This window comes from Aulonocara sp. 'chitande type north' Nkhata Bay, linkage group LG1, assembly GCF_057382095.1.
Source record: "Aulonocara sp. 'chitande type north' Nkhata Bay isolate Kocher_YH1m ecotype deep benthic linkage group LG1, A_spYH_male_GT1.1, whole genome shotgun sequence".
NCBI lineage: Eukaryota > Metazoa > Chordata > Actinopteri > Cichliformes > Cichlidae > Aulonocara > Aulonocara sp. 'chitande type north' Nkhata Bay.
Window position 1 is genome coordinate 15991618 of NC_141344.1, and position 19372 is coordinate 16010989.

The window sequence follows — 19372 nt, forward strand, 5'->3', positions numbered from 1 at the left end:
TTTAGGGTTTACATTTTTATTTAGTACTGTTTCAAGGTGATATGCAGTAGAAGCCAGCTGTTTCTAATAAAAAAAAGAAAAATAACGACATCTTCTTAGTTAGGAGTTTCATGATAAGACAGCTTCCTCTTCTCTGTGGAGATTTGGGTGAATGTAAAGTAACCAGAAGTAGTATAATGTGTAAGGCAGAATTCACAAACAGAGTTCTTCCGAAATGGCTAAGGCTCACCTTTAATTGATTTTGAAACTACATCTGTCAGTATCTCCACGGGACTCTAGAACCAACGCTCTCAGTTCAGACACACACCTCCTCAAGAGGGACTGGATTATTTTAAATGATGTAGAAGTTCACACTGGAGTCACGTTGTAGAAGATCTAACCTGTATCTGATTTAGATGCATATGAAAGTAACGCTAATCAGAATTTAAAAAAGAAAAAAAATTGCAATATTCATGCTTGTATTTACCCCATACACCCCAGTCAAATATGTAAAAAAAAAATTGGTCACCTCCTTCATTGTGAATGCAGCCAAAGTTTGGGACAAGCCTAAATGTGTATTATATGTCTGCTGTAGACATATGGTTGTGTTATGATCTTGAATTATATAATTTTTCTTTTATTAATTAAGTGCATTTTCTTGAGATTAAACCGAATACATATGGAACAAGATGTTGCACTTGTCCACCAAACCCGGTTTTCATCTCTAGTTTAGTTTTAGCAATTTAGTTTTGAGCACAGAAAAATGAGCAGCAGCAGCCGTAATCAGGCAGTGTTTTGAAAACCTTCATAGCACATAGTGCTGGTGTGTTAAAATTGGTCCAGGATGACAAAAATGCACAGGTGTTGTTTTTAAAATATCCTAACAGAAACACATCCGCTGATTTCCATTTGAATTTAAATATCAGTTTTTATCTTTACTTGAATTTACAATCATAAAAAAAAAATCACAATTCACATTAAAATATTTTTCTCTCATTAAAACCTCAAATCTGCTCTATCTGTCAAGATTTATGAGTCTGAATCCAGACATAAACTAATCTTTTGCAGTATTTTTGTTACACGTACATTAATGTAAAAAGCACACATGCTAATATTGCACATGCTGCACACATACTCTGATACTTTTCCTTTTCCTGTTTTTAATGTAATCATAATTAATTTGTTATCCGGGGTGGCTGTAGCTCAGGTGGCAGAGCAGGTCAGCCACTAATCAGAAGGTCGGTGGTTTGATCCCAGGCTGCCTCCTGCCTGCATGCCAAATATCCTTGGGCAAGATACTAACCCCGTGTTTGCCTACTGGTGGTGGTCAGAGGGCCCGGTGGCGCCAGTGTCCGGCAGCCTCGCCTCTGTCAGTGCGCCCCAGGGCAGCTGTAGCTACAATGTGGCTTGCCATCGCCAGTGTGTGAATGTGTGTGTGAATGGGTGAATGACTGAATGTAGTGTGAAGCGCTTTGGGGTCCTTAGGGACTAGAAAAGAGCTATACAAATGCAGGCCATTTACCATTCATTTTCAGGGGCACCTTTGTACATAAACAAAGCAGAAATGGCATTGTCAATCACACATCAAACATAAGCTCCAGTTTGGTCAATGAACTCATTATTTGATGTGCACAGTGTATAGAATTAAAACAATTTGACTCATGGTATGTTAGTAATGCCAGCTTCCCACTGTGGGGGGGTCCTGCTGTTGTACATGCCGGATCATTGTCGTGGCTTACTGAGAGACTGACTCGTGCTTTTCCTGCTGTGATGAGTCAGGGGACACTATCTGTTGTCTAGATTCATGATTAGGTTGGTGCACTCAAACAACACCAGGGGGCAGTATGTGAACATCATGATCTTAAAGCAAGAAAGTAAAGGTTAGAGAGTTTGCCATGAAAAATCAGATTCTGTGTACTTGTACCATGAAGAAATCCCCCCATAAATAATAATAAAAAAAATTGATAAAAAAAAAAAATTAACTCTGTAATGAATTCTGATTTCAGAATGTTTGAATTAAATTTGAAGTCACTTTTGTTAAACCATTTACCCACTGTTAAGAGGTGCCACCTGGCTTCAGTTCTTGAATATTTTTGACATCATGGTCCATGGTTGAGTTACACCTCAGCATAGCTCTTGACCAACTGGAAGATCCCAATGACTTTAATGTCTGATCGAAGGCCCTCTGGAGACAGCACCTTGGTTTACTTTTTGTATAAAAGAGGAAACAAAATGCACTCACTATACCTGCTTAAGTATGAGTGGAGATATGGTGTAAGTCAAGAGAGTTAAGAAATTCCAAGGTAGATTCTCTTTTCACACATAAATTAGTATTAATATTGACATTGTACATGTTAAGGTGACTCTATCTACCACACTGATTCTTGTCCTCCTCTGTAACAGTTTGAACAGTTTTTTCACAGTTTCTGAGAAATTACAAGAGGAAGCAACAGATAAATTATTGCTGTAAATGTAATAGGAACTATGTTTATTTTTATTTTTTAAAAAACAGGCAGTGTTTTGAAGGCAAATCTTTTTGTCCTTTAAAGGTCTAATTCAAATAAAAAATGGGTTTTGGTACTTGAGAAGAATGTACATGCCCTCAGGTATTCACCCCAGACAGCTGCAATGCAATAACAGTTTCCTTCACCAGGAGAGATGTAGACCTTAGTGATGGGTCAGTCGCGAATGAAATGGCTCTTAGAGCCGTGGGGTTTTTTTTGGGGGTTTTTTGGGGGGGTTTTTCCCCCCTTTCTCTCACCCTCTCTCTCGCACTTTTTTTCCGCTTCACTCAGCATGGGAGCCTTGTGCTTTACGCTGGGAAGAGGGGGGAGAGGCGGTAGTTACACTCAGTAGCACAGGAACAGAGCAGGAGTGAGAGAGAGAGAATGAGAGCCAGGGACAACAACGTCACATTAGAAAGGTATAGTAATCATCCACAACTATTTTCAGTTGCAGATGATAAAGGATTCAGAAAGTTAGTCATGCAGGTTCATATGACAGAGAATATGCATGTTCTTTTTGTTTTCACATTATAATTTATATTTAATTGTGTTATGGTTTGCAGTGTTTTGTGTGTTTCACTTTAAATTTATAAAAGGAAAAAGCTGAAAATTTAAATAGTTAAAAGTTGAAATGTGAATAGTTGATTTTTGTATTATATGATTTATTTATTACATTTTATGTGGAGTGAATAAATAAAAGTATATTTACGGTGGCCCCTACAGACAAAGCACACACAAACTTCAAATCACGTACAAACCCTGAAGCACGTACAAACTCCAAAACAAGTAAAAACTCCAAAACACGTAAAAACACGTACAAACTCCAAAACACGTAAAAACTCAGAAGCACATAAAAACTCAAAACACGTACAAAAGACAACAGAAGTGCTCCAGGATGCTAAGGGCAGTGTTGAGTTTTTGTTACCTAGTGGCTACACAAGCCAGCAAGTACCAACAACCGGATTTGGTGTGTGGTAATAACAGGTAAATGAACTTTTTTTTTATTATTATTTTTTGACTATATATGAATGCTTGTGTATAAATACACAAACAATACACATATGCTTTCATGCTTTCAATTGTGTAATTTAAGTGATCTAGGTAGCTCTGTTTGGAAGTTCAGTTCATGCTAGAAATGTGTTTTGGAGTTTGTATGTGCTTTTTAGAGTTTATACATGTTTTCTCTCTAGGGGCCACTGCATATATTTATATATTAATATATATAAATAAAACCACTTTTTTTAACATTAGTAATTCCTTTTGTGCATAATTTTATATTATTGTTAATAATAAATTAATTAAAGCAACAAAACAACCTGAAGAGCCGGTTCGGAGTCGAAAGAGCCGGCTCTTTTTAGTGAGCCGAACCGAAAGAGCCGGTTCTCTAAAAAGATCCGGAAATCTCATCACTAGTAGACCTTGAACTGGGAAGTATGAAGTATGCCTCAGGTTAAGTCAGTGGTTCCCAAAATTTTTGCTAAAAATGTTCGCCCCCCCCCCCCCCCCCCTTCCGACGTGTGCACGCGCGCACGCACAAACACATCCTCCAACCACACACACACCCATATTTTGCTCCATTGCGGTTTCTTTCACACCTCAAACATTTAGTAAACAATTAAGCAAATGCAAGTAATCTGCAATAAATTATAGGTAGTAATAAAATAAACTACTAACTCTTTTAGGCTATGTCCACACCTACACGGGTATTTTCGAAAACGCAGCTGTTTTGTCCACATGTAAACGGCGTTTCGAATCACCGAAAACTGAGATTTTTTTAAAACTCCTTTTTTTCGTTTACGTGTGGACGAGGAATACAGAGTTCCTCGCAATGTCAAAGGTATGTGCCTTTTTTCACGTCATGCTGTGCACACGTTATTGTTTACATGAGATTAATTGCAGAATGGCAGAGACAAAATACTGTTAATCTGACTACAGTGGGGCAAAAAAGTATTTAGTCAGCCACCGATTGTGCAAGTTCCCCCACTTAAAATGATGACAGAGGTCAGTAATTTGCACCAGAGGTACACTTCAACTGTGAGAGACAGAATGTGAAAAAAAAATCCATGAATTCACATGGTAGGATTTGTAAAGAATTTATTCGTAAATTAGGGTGGAAAATAAGTATTTGGTCACCTCAAACAAGGAAAATCTCTGGCTCTCACAGACCTGTAACGTCGTCTGTAAGAAGCTTTTCTGTCCCCCACTCGTTACCTGTATGAATGGCACCTGTTTGAACTCATCATCTGTATAAAAGACACCTGTCCACAGCCTCAAACAGTCAGACTCCAAACTCCGCCATGGCCAAGACCAAAGAGCTTTCGAAGGACACCAGGAAAAGTATTGTAGACCTGCACCAGACTGGGAAGAGTGAATCTACAATAGGCAAGCAGCTTGGTGTGAAAAATCAACTGTGGGAGCAATCATCAGAAAATGGAAGACATACAAGACCACTGATAATCTCCCTCGATCTGGGGCTCCACGCAAGATCTCATCCCGTGGGGTCAAAATGATCATGAGAACGGTGAGCAAAGATCCCAGAACCACACGGGGGGACCTGGTGAATGACCTGCAGAGAGCTGGGACCAAAGTAACAAAGGTCACCATCAGTAACACACTACAACGGCAGGGAATCAAATCCCGCAGTGCCAGACGTGTTCCGCTGCTGAAGCCAGTGCATGTCCAGGCCCGTCTGAAGTTTGCCAGAGAGCACATGGATGATACAGCAGAGGATTGGGAGAATGTCATGTGGTCAGATGAAACCAAAGTAGAACTTTTTGGTATAAACTCAACTCGTCGTGTTTGGAGGAAGAAGAATACTGAGTTGCATCCCAAGAACACCATACCTACTGTGAAGCATGGGGGTGGAAACATCATGCTATGGGGCTGTTTTTCTGCCAAGGGGACAGGACGACTGATCCGTGTTAAGGACAGAATGAATGGGGCCATGTATCGTGAGATTTTGAGCCAAAACCTCCTTCCATCAGTGAGAACTTTGAAGATGAAACGAGGCTGGGTCTTCCAACATGACAATGATCCAAAACACACCGCCCGGGCAACAAAGGAGTGGCTCCGTAAGAAGCATTTGAAAGTCCTGGAGTGGCCTAGCCAGTCTCCAGACCTCAACCCCATAGAAAATCTGTGGCGGGAGTTGAAAGTCCGTGTTGCTCGGCGACAGCCCCAAAACATCACTGCTCTTGAGAAGATCTGCATGGAGGAATGGGCCAAAATACCAGCTACTGTGTGTGCAAACCTGGTAAAGACCTATAGTAAACGTTTGACCTCTGTTATTGCCAACAAAGGTTATGTTACAAAGTATTGAGTTGTATTTTTATTATTGACCAAATACTTATTTTCCACCCTGATTTACGAATAAATTCTTTACAAATCCTACCATGTGGATTCATGGATTTTTTTTCCACATTCTGTCTCTCACAGTTGAAGTGTACGTCTGGTGCAAATTACTGACCTCTGTCATCATTTTAGGTGGGGGAACTTGCACAATCGGTGGCTGACTAAATACTTTTTTGCCCCACTGTATCTTCAGGTTTTACACGCTTACATATACACGCAGTTACTGTCCCTCCATTTAGAAAGGCAGAGGCATCACGATGTGATTATTTTACTGTAGTTGGGTTTTTTTTCATGTGTAATAATATACAACATTGCTATCAATGCATTTTTCAAAAAATGCTGCTCTGTGCAAAATGGGTTTAAAAACATAAACAACTGTGGGATACTGTTTGTTGTGATTTGAACCGGGGGACAAATTGTGGCAGGATCAGCCTGATATTATTTGTATCCTGCTGTAACTCTACTGTATAAAGAGCTAGAATCTCCAAAATGTCAGGAGTAGTTAGTCGTCACAACAAGTGTTTGTGAACTAAAAATCAAGAATGTGGGATACTGTTTGTCCCTGATTTGAAGAGCCCAGCGCTGCTCCCGACAAAGGGAAAACCAATTAAGCAGGGGAGACCTACCTCAGCACTTGTGCAGGTGAAACCAAAGGGAAGATATTCTTCACCATACTTTCTAGTCTTTGGCTTAGAATGAAGTTGGTTTGGAAACATATTCAGCAATGCTTCATGTCCTGCTTTGCCCGTGCTAGCAATGTCCAAGCATAGCCTTGGATTATCTTTAGAACATCGGGGTAAACAATGATACGGTAAATCATTCATAGTATAAAAGGTGAAACCATGAACAAAACAACATAAATGACAACTTCCATAAACCTGAGGTACATATGATGCAGGAAAAGAAATTCAAACCTTGTAGTGGCCACGATGAAGAACAGCAGACAGCCGACTGAGTGACTCAGCTTCAAAACAGTTATGGAAGAGACTGTCCATCATAAAACATAATCTGCCTCATTATGGATCTGAAAACATGTCAAACACAGTGTGAAATTACATAAATCACAGAAAAGCCTGTATAGAATGTCCAATAACTAATATTTAAACATTTACATAATGTAAAGTTTTTTATATATCTCAGAGAGTGATTACACACCTGTTCATTAAACCTGCTTATTTTTTCCCCCTCTTTTGTACAATCTGTGTACATTGTGACAAAACTGGGCAAGAAAGAGTTTAAAGCATCAGGTGCTGTAACTAGAAAACTAGAAAAATTATTGCTTTTCTTGCTGCGTGCGGCTAAACTGCTTGTCAGTACTGATGGTGGCACATTTCATCGTGCTAAGTACTATATTGTGCAAGCAGTTTGCACTGGGAAGATAGACAACAGAGATCTCGCCTTTACCAAGTTGAAACTAAAGTGATTACAAAAAATAAAAATAAAAAAAATTCCTAAACAAACAAATGAATTATGCATCTTCTAGCAACATTTACAATAATACCTTCAGTGGCTACTTTATTAGTTACAACTTGCTAGTTTGGGGTTGGATCTCCTTTTGCCTTCAGAACTGGCTTCAGTGTTCATGCATAGATTCAACAAGGTGCTGGTAACAGTCCTCGGGTCTTGTTGGTCCACATTAACACAATAGTGACATACAGATGCCACAATCCAAGCCAAGATGTACCTATACAGTGGCTGTTCAGTGTATACAGAACAAAATTGTAGCTAAATGACTACCCTTCACTCGGCCAAATCAAGTAGAAAATCTAAACCAACACTTTTGTTTTTTTAATAATATATAAGCCTAACGCCATGGTGGCAAAGAAAAACAATTATTTAATTTCAATTTATTGTTCCAATGAAGTGTTTCATTTGGTCAGAGGCTTATACAAGATTTCATTAAAAAGTTATATGGCACCCTGGAAATAAAAAATTGGCTAAACTCTTGAAAACCTTAAAAGTCTGCCACTGTGTATTCAAAAGGCAGGAGTATCTTGGTCATATCCACTGGAGGAGTTCCAGCATATACCTCAGATGCAGGATTCCCACAGAGCGATCTCTAAACAACAGGAATAGATAAATACAAGGAAAAAACACAACTGTAACTGCATTAGGGGAAACATTTCCATTATTATCTTGTGAGGCTGCTGTGTCAAAAGACGTTCTCTGTTTCTAAAATTATCATGGCTTTAAAACTGTGCTGTCTGTTTATCACGTATGGATTGAAGTTTTTATCAGTCACTGCAGCTGTCAATTCCTGTGCAGGGATTTGGGAGTTTAAAGCCCTTCCCAGCAAAGATTAAGTTCCAGCCATGTACACATGCAGGGGTAGTGTGGTAGCAGGGCATTTAACTGGCAAAGCTGAATCCAGCGTGTGCAGATGCATGAGAGCGTAGTTACTGTGTGGAGTGCAAACCTGTAATAAGGTAAACCAGCAGCAGAGGTGCACCAGTTTTTGTTTTTTTGCCATATTATACATTTATGAGACATTTTACTGCCTGATTTAACAATGGTAGAGCACTTTATGTAGATTTTCTTTACAGCAACACAATGGATGTCAAGTGTACGTCAACCAGCTATTAACACTCTGGATTCTCATCTACTTTGCATTATGAGGTCTCCAATCTTCCATTTGCAATTGTCTGAGCGATGCTTTTTATCTTTTTTCTTGCTGAGCTGCTTCACATCTGGCTTGGGGTTATCATTATATGAGCTGCAAAAGCTCAAAAAGGAAACAGTATTTTTTAATATATGACAAGATGTCACTGATAAAATATATAACAGCAAATTGTTAAACAGTTTCTAAGAATTGATCAAATTCATGGGATGATTCGGCAGTGACAGCAGTAATGAATACATTTCAGTGTGCAGCTTCATTTTAAAATATTACATTGCCTGCTGGGTGTTTGTTTTATTAAATTATAGCTCTGTGCTGCACAATTCTCACTTCACTTACCTGAAGAATGACATGGTATTCCCTGGGTAGATATAAAGGGTCCTATGAAGACACACGGTGTTTAAGTGTGCTATAGATATGATAACATGATGATCTTTATTTTTTACATGTTTGTGTTCATTAAATTCTTCTTTAGGAGCACTTGTCTTGCATTTAAGGAGTTACCAAAGAGAACAATATTTTCTTGCAAGTGCTGCAGTCCACTGAAGCCCTACTTTTGGCATTATTGGGCTCAAGAGACATAAATTATATGGGTTTTTGTTTGTTTATGCTCATTCCCTTAATAATGAGTTGTAGTGAAATAGAGCAGCACAGTTGGAAATACTTAACTCCCTGTTACAGGAAAAATGATTCTATGTTTTCTTTACCTTCTTTTAAATGTACAAAGATGCCTTTTGTCTGCCCTCTGCCTATGGTTAGATTAGTTTAGAATTATCTTTTTAGACTTTCCCAGCAAACACATCTTGTTTCTGGGACATATTGTTTTAGATTGTTTTATCTTCCCTAGCTCTCTGCTGACGAGACTAGTACCATATATGGAGTTGTTTTATTTTATCTGTTTATTATTTGTTATCCTGTTCTCACTGTCTCTGTGCTCTGTGCCTATAAAAATTACCAAGCCACTGTGCATGGGGTGAGTTGTTCTTCGCAGCTCACCCGTGTACACGTTTGATAAAGAAAGTAACTTTGTCTCATTGTGTCTTTATTTCTCCTGGGTCTTTTGCAGAGTTTTCCCCCAACATTTCTTGGTCCTTCGAGCCGGAGCGCCTCCATCGTGTCCCATCTCCGTGACCAGTCCACGTTGTTCGCCTGTCGACAGCCCACACACCAGGTGTGTGGAAAAAGACCAAGAGCGTTAAATTCGGGTCTTGGCCAACGTCTTAGAAAGCGACGTGGTGGGGCCCGATCGAGGTGGACCAGACCCGGCGACACCGACCAGGTAGATACAGACACACTGACACAATCTTGCGTAAAAGCGTATTTTAAATTCAGGGAATTTAAAATAGCGAAAGTAGCTCGTCGCGACTGGAAGCTCCCCACCTCTGTGGGTTTAAAGTAGCTCGTCGGCTGGTAGCTTGGAGCTCGTCGACTGGAAGCTCCCCACTTCTGTGGGTTAGGTTTGGAGCTCTGGGTAGCTCCCCCAGCTGGGTCTAGACAGGGTCTAGGGAATAAGTAGCTCGTCTACAGAAAGACTGGCAGCTCCCCTTATGATAAGGGTTCCGATCGCGCGAATAGGTGTGAATGTGAATGTGTGTGTGTGTATTGTTTTAATTAACGGAGCAAGCTGAATTTTCACGGTCCAATAAGAGACTGAGCTGCTCCTACTGTGTTTTTCTTTTACTGCTATTCACTGACGTGCTGGTGAGTTGAGAGAACGGTCGAGTTCCGTCTCGTAAAGTTCACACCGCTTTTGGAAATAGTCCGAAAGTAGAAGGGTGTGTGAGCAACCACTCTCGTCTCTAATACCAGCGAAGGTGATAGCAGCTGTATCGTGTATATATTACTTAATAAACAAAAATAAGTAAATACATAAATAAGATGGGTAATCAAGCAAGTGAAATTAAAACTCATTCCTGCTGACGAGCAGTGGTGAGAAAAGAAAAGTCCAGACAAAAACAGAGAGAGATTTAAGAAAACAAAATATAAACAGTCAGAAGAACAGAATCCAACTGCCAGTTTAGTAAAACCAGAAGACGAGACACTGTGCAGTTCCCACAATCCTTTTAGTAAACCATCACTCATTCCTGCAGCCGCATGTGCAGCAACACCCATATCAGGAAGAACATAATAATCCCTTATTAAGTGAAAACTAGAGATCAAAGTAGTTTGAGGTAGTTTAAAAGGGTTGAAAACAGACCCCACTGAGTAGATATAAATATAAAAAGTACGAAATAAAGATGAACAAAGGGAAAATTACAGTAGAAATTATCTTTAGAGTATTTGAAATTAATAATAGCAAGGATAACAACCTGTAAAGTGATATTATCAATGAAACACAGTTGGCATGATGACCATGCCCACAATGTATAAAATGAATATAAAGCAAATACTTCACACGAAAATATTTTAATAACATAAATAAAGTATATTAAGGCTGTGTCACTGTTCAGCCAAGGACAGTGTGTGAAAAGGTAACTGTCTCCACCTTGGGAAAAGGATGATTCTGCAGGTCATCTGAAGCCCTTGATGGATACAAAATAAAATATAAATAATATAATAGAACTGCCTGGTCCGCCATGCAACAGAGAGAACAAATGTGACCGCAGATTGGATGAATTCAAAATTATCTGTTTGCTGAATAAGATGATCCTAACTATCAAATTGGCTCAGTAGTAGTATAGTGGTACACACTGATAAAATATTATAATATGCTATTGCTGTCATATAAGACAAAGAGGATAATATTAACAATGACATAATATTAATATGAAGAGGCACCTTAATCGGTTATGATGTGAGGTGGATAATTGTTAAGCAGTAGTCTGCATCAAGCTTAAGGTTTGCTGAAACTCAGTGTAATGACATGTGAGATGAAGACAATACAGAGAATAACTAAACTAATGAAGTGCATAGAGGCACTTGACCAGCTTGAAACCTATCATCCTAGAATGACACATTGCTGAGATATAGAGCACACCTATAATAACAACCAATAAGCAAAACCCTGTAGACAACAGCTAAAACTACAGGATTGAGAAGCTGAATTAAATATGTAGACACTGCTAAGCTGATGAGCATGTTCCACATTTTCTTTTCTTTTTCTTTTTGTTTCTTTTAGAGCAGAAGCTGCTGTAACACACCCAAAGAAAGACTCTAGGTCTGACCAACCGTCTCAGTCGTGGGCAAAAAGATGTCAGTCAATAAAATTCTAAAAGATAATTTATTGACGAAAAATATATCAAGAGATAAAAGATAAAACAGTCCAGTGTCCCACTTATGAATTGTATAAAAACACACAGTCCCAAGGCCAGAGCCAGCTATGCCACACGGCCAAGTTGCACTCCACATGTTGCCTTTAACAGGGTTAGAAGTTGTCCTTGGAGACCCACCACCCTGGAAGCATATAGTCAGTGGTCACTCAAGCCTCTGGAACTCTGCTGCCTTTAGGCTGTGGCATATAATAGGCCCTGGACTGCACAGAGAGACAAAACAACACAGCAGTGTTTGTAGTGTGGGCTATATGTAGACCAGTGTATCAGTGCAATCAAGTACACCTGCCTCTAATTAGTCCAACCCCATTCCAGCCATTGGCTCACCAAAAATGTGACAACCACAAAACCACTCCCAACCCAGTGCAACTTCACACAATAATATGGAGCTGAATTAACACAGGCACATTAGTCTAGTATGTTACAAGCTGCATGCTATTAAAGCCAACATATGCAGACTTCTGCCTTGTTCGGGTGGCAGCATTTTTCTTTTTCTTTTGTGTCCTGACACGTTTATGTTTTTTGTTTTTGTTTGATTATTTTGTTGGTTTTGGAAACGAATTTAAACGAACTTGTGACAATACTTGAGAATCACAATGACACATAGTGATTAGGCATATGATTGAAAAATGCCTAGGTTTAGAGCTGTGAGCTATGAGCTGTGAGCAATGCAAAGTTAAATATATATATATTTGTATAAATGGGAAACAACCCTAACTTGAAAGTTTGAAATGTGTGAGATCCATGAATTGTTTGAAAAACTAGAAATTATTTAAAATTGCCTTAAGTGAAAATGTAGTGTTGCATCTATTCTCCCAAACCAAGAAAAAAAAGAAGAAGCATTCTGTAACTTAAAAATAAGGCTGACGTGTTGACAACAGACTAAAACACTAATCCGCAGGTGGCTATCAGGAACAGAGAGGCGAGCAAAGTCATAAACACCAAGGCTGCAGACAGCCACGCAGAAACAGCAGATAACATAGAGACAACGCCTGCTAGAACCGTGGAGAGGAAGGTCACTTCACACGAGATTGTAGGAGTAGGCCACAGAGAAATAATGCAAAACAGTTTTGAGGCAGCCACTTAAGAACTTATTTGACCTTACAGCACAGGCCGAAATTGTGTAGGTTACGCAGTAACCACAGATAGTAAAATAATAGAAGCAAAACCACTCTCTTCTTCATGTTCTGCACAGAGCGCTGAGCTGATAGCTGTGATACGCGAAAGTGAAATACACAAAGACAAACTAATAAATATACATACAGACAGCCAGTATGTTTTCTCTGCTGTACATCATTTTGCAAAAAATTTGGCATAACAGAGGAATGATTACACCAACTGGAAAACCGGTTCAGCATGCCAACCTCTTACAAAGCCTACTGACTCTTTCATTACTACAGGCAACAATTTTGCTGACAGAGCAGCAAAATAGGCGGCACAAAACACAAACATCACATTGATGGCAGTAAACACACATCAGATTCCACTGGATGTGTTGAAAAATGAACAAAAGCAGCAAGCACAGCAGAGCAGGCAAAATGGCTAAAACACGGTGCAGTTCTGACAAACGACTTAATGATGTGTTATGGCAAGCCAGTGTTGCCAAAATTCCTCCACAAAATGGCGGCATTAGTGACTCATGGCTGTACGCATTTGTCATCGGGGGGAATGACCTGTATTGTCAACTCTCATTTCTACACTATAAAGCTAAGCGAATGTCAAGGGTCAAAATACGCCCTAGTGGTTATAGATGTGTTCTCAAAGTGGCCGGAAATCTATCCAGTGAAAAAGGCAGATGCAATTTCAGTAGCAAAATGCCTGTGCAATCACTTCATACCCACATATGGCATTCCAGCTTTGATACGATCAGACAACGGCACTCATTTTGTAAATGATGTCATCACTAAGGTCTCTGAAGCACTCGGTTTCAGCATAAAACACCACTGTGCTTATCACCCTCAGAGCGCAGGCCTTGTAGAGAGAACTAACGGCACTATAAAACAAAGGCTCAGGAAATGCATGGCAGAAACAGGAAGGCCGTGGCCTGAATGTTTGGGTTTAGTGAAAATGTGGATGCGCTTAACGCAAGGCTCCCATAAACTAACTCCATTTGAAATCATTCATGGCAGGCCGTTCCCACTGCCAATCACCAGTCAACCAATAGACAAAGCAATCAGAGAAAACACATTAGCAGAATGGATGTCTAAGCTGTTAGAAAACAAAGAGATCATTGTACATAATCAACAACCTGATGATGTTTCTCCAGTGTCTTGCAGACTAAAGCCCGGTGACTGGGTTCTGATCAAGGTGCTCCAAAGGAAAAACTGGAGCACACCCAGGTGGGAGGGGCCATACCAAGTCCTCCTCACTACACCGACCGCTTGCAAAATTGCGGAACGACCATCCTGGATCCATCAGAGTCACTGCAGGCGAGTCAGTGAAGCCATCTAAACACAGCTGACGGCAGGCTTGCCCACTTGTTGTGATCTCGCCCGGTGGAGGGGTCAGCTTTCCTGGCCGGGGGGTCTACTCGCGACAGGAGGGTGTGTCCCGTCGTCATGAGGTGGTGGCTCTTAACAACTGCAGCGGCCCTGACCATGGCCGGGCTCCTCACCTTTGCTTCCGTGAGGGACAACAAGTCACGCTATATGGAGAAAAGGCAGACACTGTATGACAAAGGAAAGTACACCAAGTTTCCCCATGGCTACGCCACTAACTTCTGGTGGCAGTTTATGAACACTACAGCTCACTTGAATAACAAAACTGACTGCTATGCATGTACCCATATGCCCCTATCCTCACAGACGTCTGGCCTGTGGCCGTACAGCATACCTGAAGATCGCAGTTGGTGCCTGTTGGGCCTGGCAACACATCCAGGCTACGGTACTCTTTGGTCCAAAGCCAACTACAGCATCCCAGCGAAAGCAACCTGGAGGTCATCATCACCCACAAATGTGAACTGTTCCGGACAGACCTACCTACTGACCTGGCCCCAAGTCTCAGACCCGCTGCCTGATGTAATTCTACTGAACAAACTGAACGCATCACACATGCCAGTATGTGTGATGAACAATGGATTGTGGGCAGTGGGGGAGCTGCCTACTCACCTATGTAAGTACATATACACTTTCTGCCCACCAAGGAACGAGAGGAAGTGTATGGCCTGTTCAATCAACGCCACCTGTGCCAGTAACACGACGCTGATGAGCCTCAACTGTTGCTCCGACTACAGCTACCGAATGCCACTACAAACAAAGACTCAGTACCAGACAGGATGTGCACGGACGGCACCCAGCTGTAGAGGAACCAGAGTTTTGGCTGACTGGTACTTCCTATGTGGCAATAAGGCTTATCTGTCACTCCCTGAAGGTTGGGGGGGTCTGTGCACCCTGGTGCAATTATCAGATCACGTCTTCTTCATGCAAAGTGTTGCACATCACCCAAGCAGCCGACAGAGACGTGAAGTGGACATCGCCTCACCCAATTCTTTCGGCATTACAGTGGACACTGGAGTGCCGGGAGAGTTTCGCATCTGGGGAGGAGGAGTGAAATTCTTACAGAGCTTGATCCCCGGCATTGGAGTTGCCGAGGTGCGGGATCATGTGGAAATCAACCGATATGCTCTGCTACGACACATCAACTTGACTAAGACCCTGGGAACCGCCTTAGCAGGAGAACAGCAGGCCATCAGAACGATGGTGCTGCAGAACAGACTGACACTAGACCTGCTAACAGCATCACAAGGAGGAGTTTGCAAGCTGATCGGGGAAACATGTTGCACTTTTATCCCTGATGGATACGAAACTGGAGGAGACATTTATGAAGCTTTGCAGAATTTGACCGCTCTGCAAAAATATGTCACTGACCACACACCTGGAGCAGCTACAGCACAAGGCTGGCTGGACTGGCTGTTCAGCGGTTCATGGCTGGCTGCTGTAGCAAAGCCATTTTTCCTTCTAGGTCTCATCATGATAGCACTGCTCATATTAGTGTTGTGTGTGTTGCCATGCCTAAGAGTAATGATTTCAAAGATGATAACAACTACAATGACTGCTTATGTTGCCGTGCCTGAAGAAGACCAGCATCCCGTTGCAATTCTGTTAGAGGAGAACTTGTACTAGCTGCTAATAAATGACGTGGTGATTAAAAATGACTTGTCAAGTGATCACGTACTGATTAAAACATTAGTAGGTTATGCAGGTTTTCATCCTTTTATTTTTTTGAAGTTTTCATTTTACATATTAGGTTTTCATCATTTTTAAATACAAAGTTTTCATTTTAGTTTTCATCCTTTTATTTTCTGTAGTTTTCGTTTTAAAATATAAGGTTTTTATCCTTTATTTTTTGTAGTTTTAGTTTTATTATTTTTTCTTGTTTATTCCACTTGTTATTTCATTTACTATGATTTTCATTTACTATGTTTTTCTTTTTATTATTTTCTTTTGTTTTATTCTTTAGACCAAATGACTTCCATTTCTGCTATGCTGACATTTTGAAAATTAAAAAATTGCTTAAGATACTTAATAAATAACCTTCACAGACAATTGTTGTATACATTTAAAATAAGTTAAAACAGGAGGGAATGTTACAGGAAAAATGATTCTATGTTTTCTTTACCTTCTTTTAAATGTACAAAGATGCCTTTTGTCTGCCCTCTGCCTATGGTTAGATTAGTTTAGAATTATCTTTTTAGACTTTCCCAGCAAACACATCTTGTTTCTGGGACATATTGTTTTAGATTGTTTTATCTTCCCTAGCTCTCTGCTGACGAGACTAGCACCATATATGGAGTTGTTTTATTTTATCTGTTTATTATTTGTTATCCTGTTCTCACTGTCTCTGTGCTCTGTGCCTATAAAAATTACTAAGCCACTGTGCATGGGGTGAGTTGTTCTTCGCAGCTCACCCGTGTACACGTTTGATAAAGAAAGTAACTTTGTCTCATTGTGTCTTTATTTCTCCTGGGTCTTTTGCAGAGTTTTCCCCCAACACTCCCCCAAAATGAGAAGAAAACCAAACCCGATCAAACTGTTGGCTCTAGCTCTGCTAGGAAACATGTCAAGTCTGTGGTTATTTTTTAGGGTACTGTCAGATCGAACTGCACCTCTTCTCACCTTTAAAAGCACAGGTTAACATAGACTAAACTAAGTTAAGTGGGACCTCAGTTTGTTGGTATTGTCATAAAGAAGCTGCATGAAATAAGACGGACAAAGCCATAGGAATAAAATGCACAGAGAAGAAAACTACTGCAGTTTTATTCTTTTTTTCAGAGTGCATCTCTTAAAACTGATGGTCCAGAAGTCAATTTAAATATTTAACTGAGCGCACTGTGAGACCAAGAGAGGATATATAAAGGCCTTCTGCATCTGATTTTCTAGAACATTAAAAACTGCCTCTGTAAAACTGGGTATCTCTGCCAGTGGACTCTTGACTGGATCCTGTAGTTTCTGGCAACACGATACTGGTGTAGTGAAAATTTCTCTGATAAAGAATTGACAAATAAGTGCTTGTCTTTCACCATTTTATTCATCACACTTGTAAGAGGTCACAATTAATCTTCAAAAATGGCCTCTTCTCTCTATTGTAATTGTTCATACAAAGCAAAGTGACAAATGACTGGCAAGCAATGCAAATCAAAGTGTAAATTACTGCTGCTTTTTCTGCTTCAGAACCACGGAAGGTCCTTCTGTTTATATAATCTCCACATGATTACTCCGGTTTCTCCTTCCAGTGCAAGAACACACAGTGGGTTAACCCTGCATACCAGGACACAGGATATTCTCCCAGTAGGGATAAAAAAAGCTGTACAAAATGTTAAAATATATCTTTTGAAAATGTAAACATTTGTTAGACAAACATGCAATCTGTGAACAGTATACTAGCATCTTAAAATCTGCTTGGAATAAGGTGATTACTCTGTGTGAAACAGTCTGTACCATAATACTGATCAAAAAGATGGCTATATTTAAATAAACTGAAAGTTGAAGACAAAAAATGACTTATACTTGCTTCACTGTTGTAACAACCAAGTTTTTGTCTTTTTTTTATGTCAACCTCAGCAAAGAAGTTTTATTTTCCACTGAGATATCCATATTTATTTAGCTCTTCAAAACAGTGGAGCTGAATAATGATCTTGAGGATTTGATTTTTGTAGTTCCTCTTCACAAAACTGGTCTTTGAACACAGCAGGCCCATATGTGCGGGTAGTGTGCATTTTTGAGCGCCACAGTTTTCTTTTCCTAAGGAGCCTAATTATTAATTCTCCTTCACATCTTTCCTTCAATTTATAATTATTTTCATTTTCATTATTTTCTTTGCCCAGGAGTAGCAATCTCTCAATGACAAAGTTGTCATGTCCTAAAAAACCCTGTTTTATTGTCTGTTTTACCCTAAACAGGATCATAACTTGCACATGCTCCACTTAAGAAGACTTTAACTATAGTTAAACTGAAGTTATAGCCGAAGGTAGAAGTTATTACTTTATTACTTTATAAAAACCGTCTTGGCTTTTGCAACCAGGGCTGTCACCTCCTGCTTGCTGTTAAATAAATTCAGCATTTGCAAAAAATAAGACTTCACTTTCCAAACCCAATTTTATAATAAATATTGTTTGTAGAGGCGACAAAACGAGGGATTGGCTTTACAGAACATACATGAATGTTGTAGTAAAACAAAATGAGCTGCATTGGATCATTATGTGACAAGTCCTTTAACCTGTTTACTTGTTATCAGCCATTAACCCTTTCACGCATAGTGGTCACTACAGTGGACAGCTATTCAAAGGATGTTTTCTTGCATTTGTGTCAGTGTTGATGGTATACTTGGACATAAACCACTACACTGGACACTGATGTGTAACTCCATACCCTGCCACCCACTGGTTATTTAATATTACTATAGATGTATGACGTGTTTCATTGCAATTATTGTTATTTAACCCCATCATGCATGAATTATGACAACCTCAATCAGTATTTTTATTCATCTTTTCATGCCTAAAGACGAATAAAAATACTGATAGGCTTAATAGACAGTGTACAATGTGAAACTACTACAGACTCTATATGAAGTATGTTGATGTGGTTGTGATTAAATTCAATTAAATACTGTTAGGGCTGTTTGGCTACTTTTTTCACCATTTCAGTTACTTGATTCTAAGGACAAGATCAGAGAGGCTAAGGACAATTACAGGAGGAAGCTGGAGTGGAAACTCCAGCAGAACAGCATGAGAGAGGTGTGGAGGGGCATGAAGACCATCACTGGATTCAGGCCAACCAACAGCAGGGGAGCTGAGGGAGGTGAGAATAGAGCCGACGAGTTGAATCTGTTTTTCAATAGATTCGACACCACAGTGTCTGCTCCCACCCCCACAACCTCACCTGCAGTCAGCCTGGAATCCAGAGCCACACCCCTCCCCCACCCATCACCTTCACTCAATACCAGGTTGAGATGCAAATGAGGAGACTTCACTCAGGCAAGTCTGCTGGACCAGACGGAGTGAGTCCCCTCGTCCTCAAGGCCTGTGCCCCCCAGCTGTGTGGAGTCTTTCATAAACTGTTTATGCTGAGTCTGAGTCTGCAGAGGGTCCCGGTGATGTGGAAGACATCATGCCTCGTCCCTGTACCAAAGACGCCCCGTCCCAGTGGCCCCCA

At 40.2% G+C, this 19372-nt stretch overlaps 1 protein-coding gene across 1 annotated transcript; it reads left to right on the forward strand.

Annotated features, from left to right (window-relative positions):
* The first annotated feature begins 13541 nt into the window (after positions 1-13541).
* On the forward strand, positions 13542-16687 carry LOC147338870 (uncharacterized). Its single transcript, XM_086285697.1, has 2 exons — positions 13542-16001; positions 16047-16687. Exon 1 carries the CDS (start codon positions 14279-14281, stop codon positions 15839-15841), a length of 1563 nt encoding a protein of 520 aa, XP_086141823.1. The 5' UTR covers positions 13542-14278; the 3' UTR covers positions 15842-16001; positions 16047-16687.
* The last annotated feature ends 2685 nt before the right edge of the window (positions 16688-19372 follow it).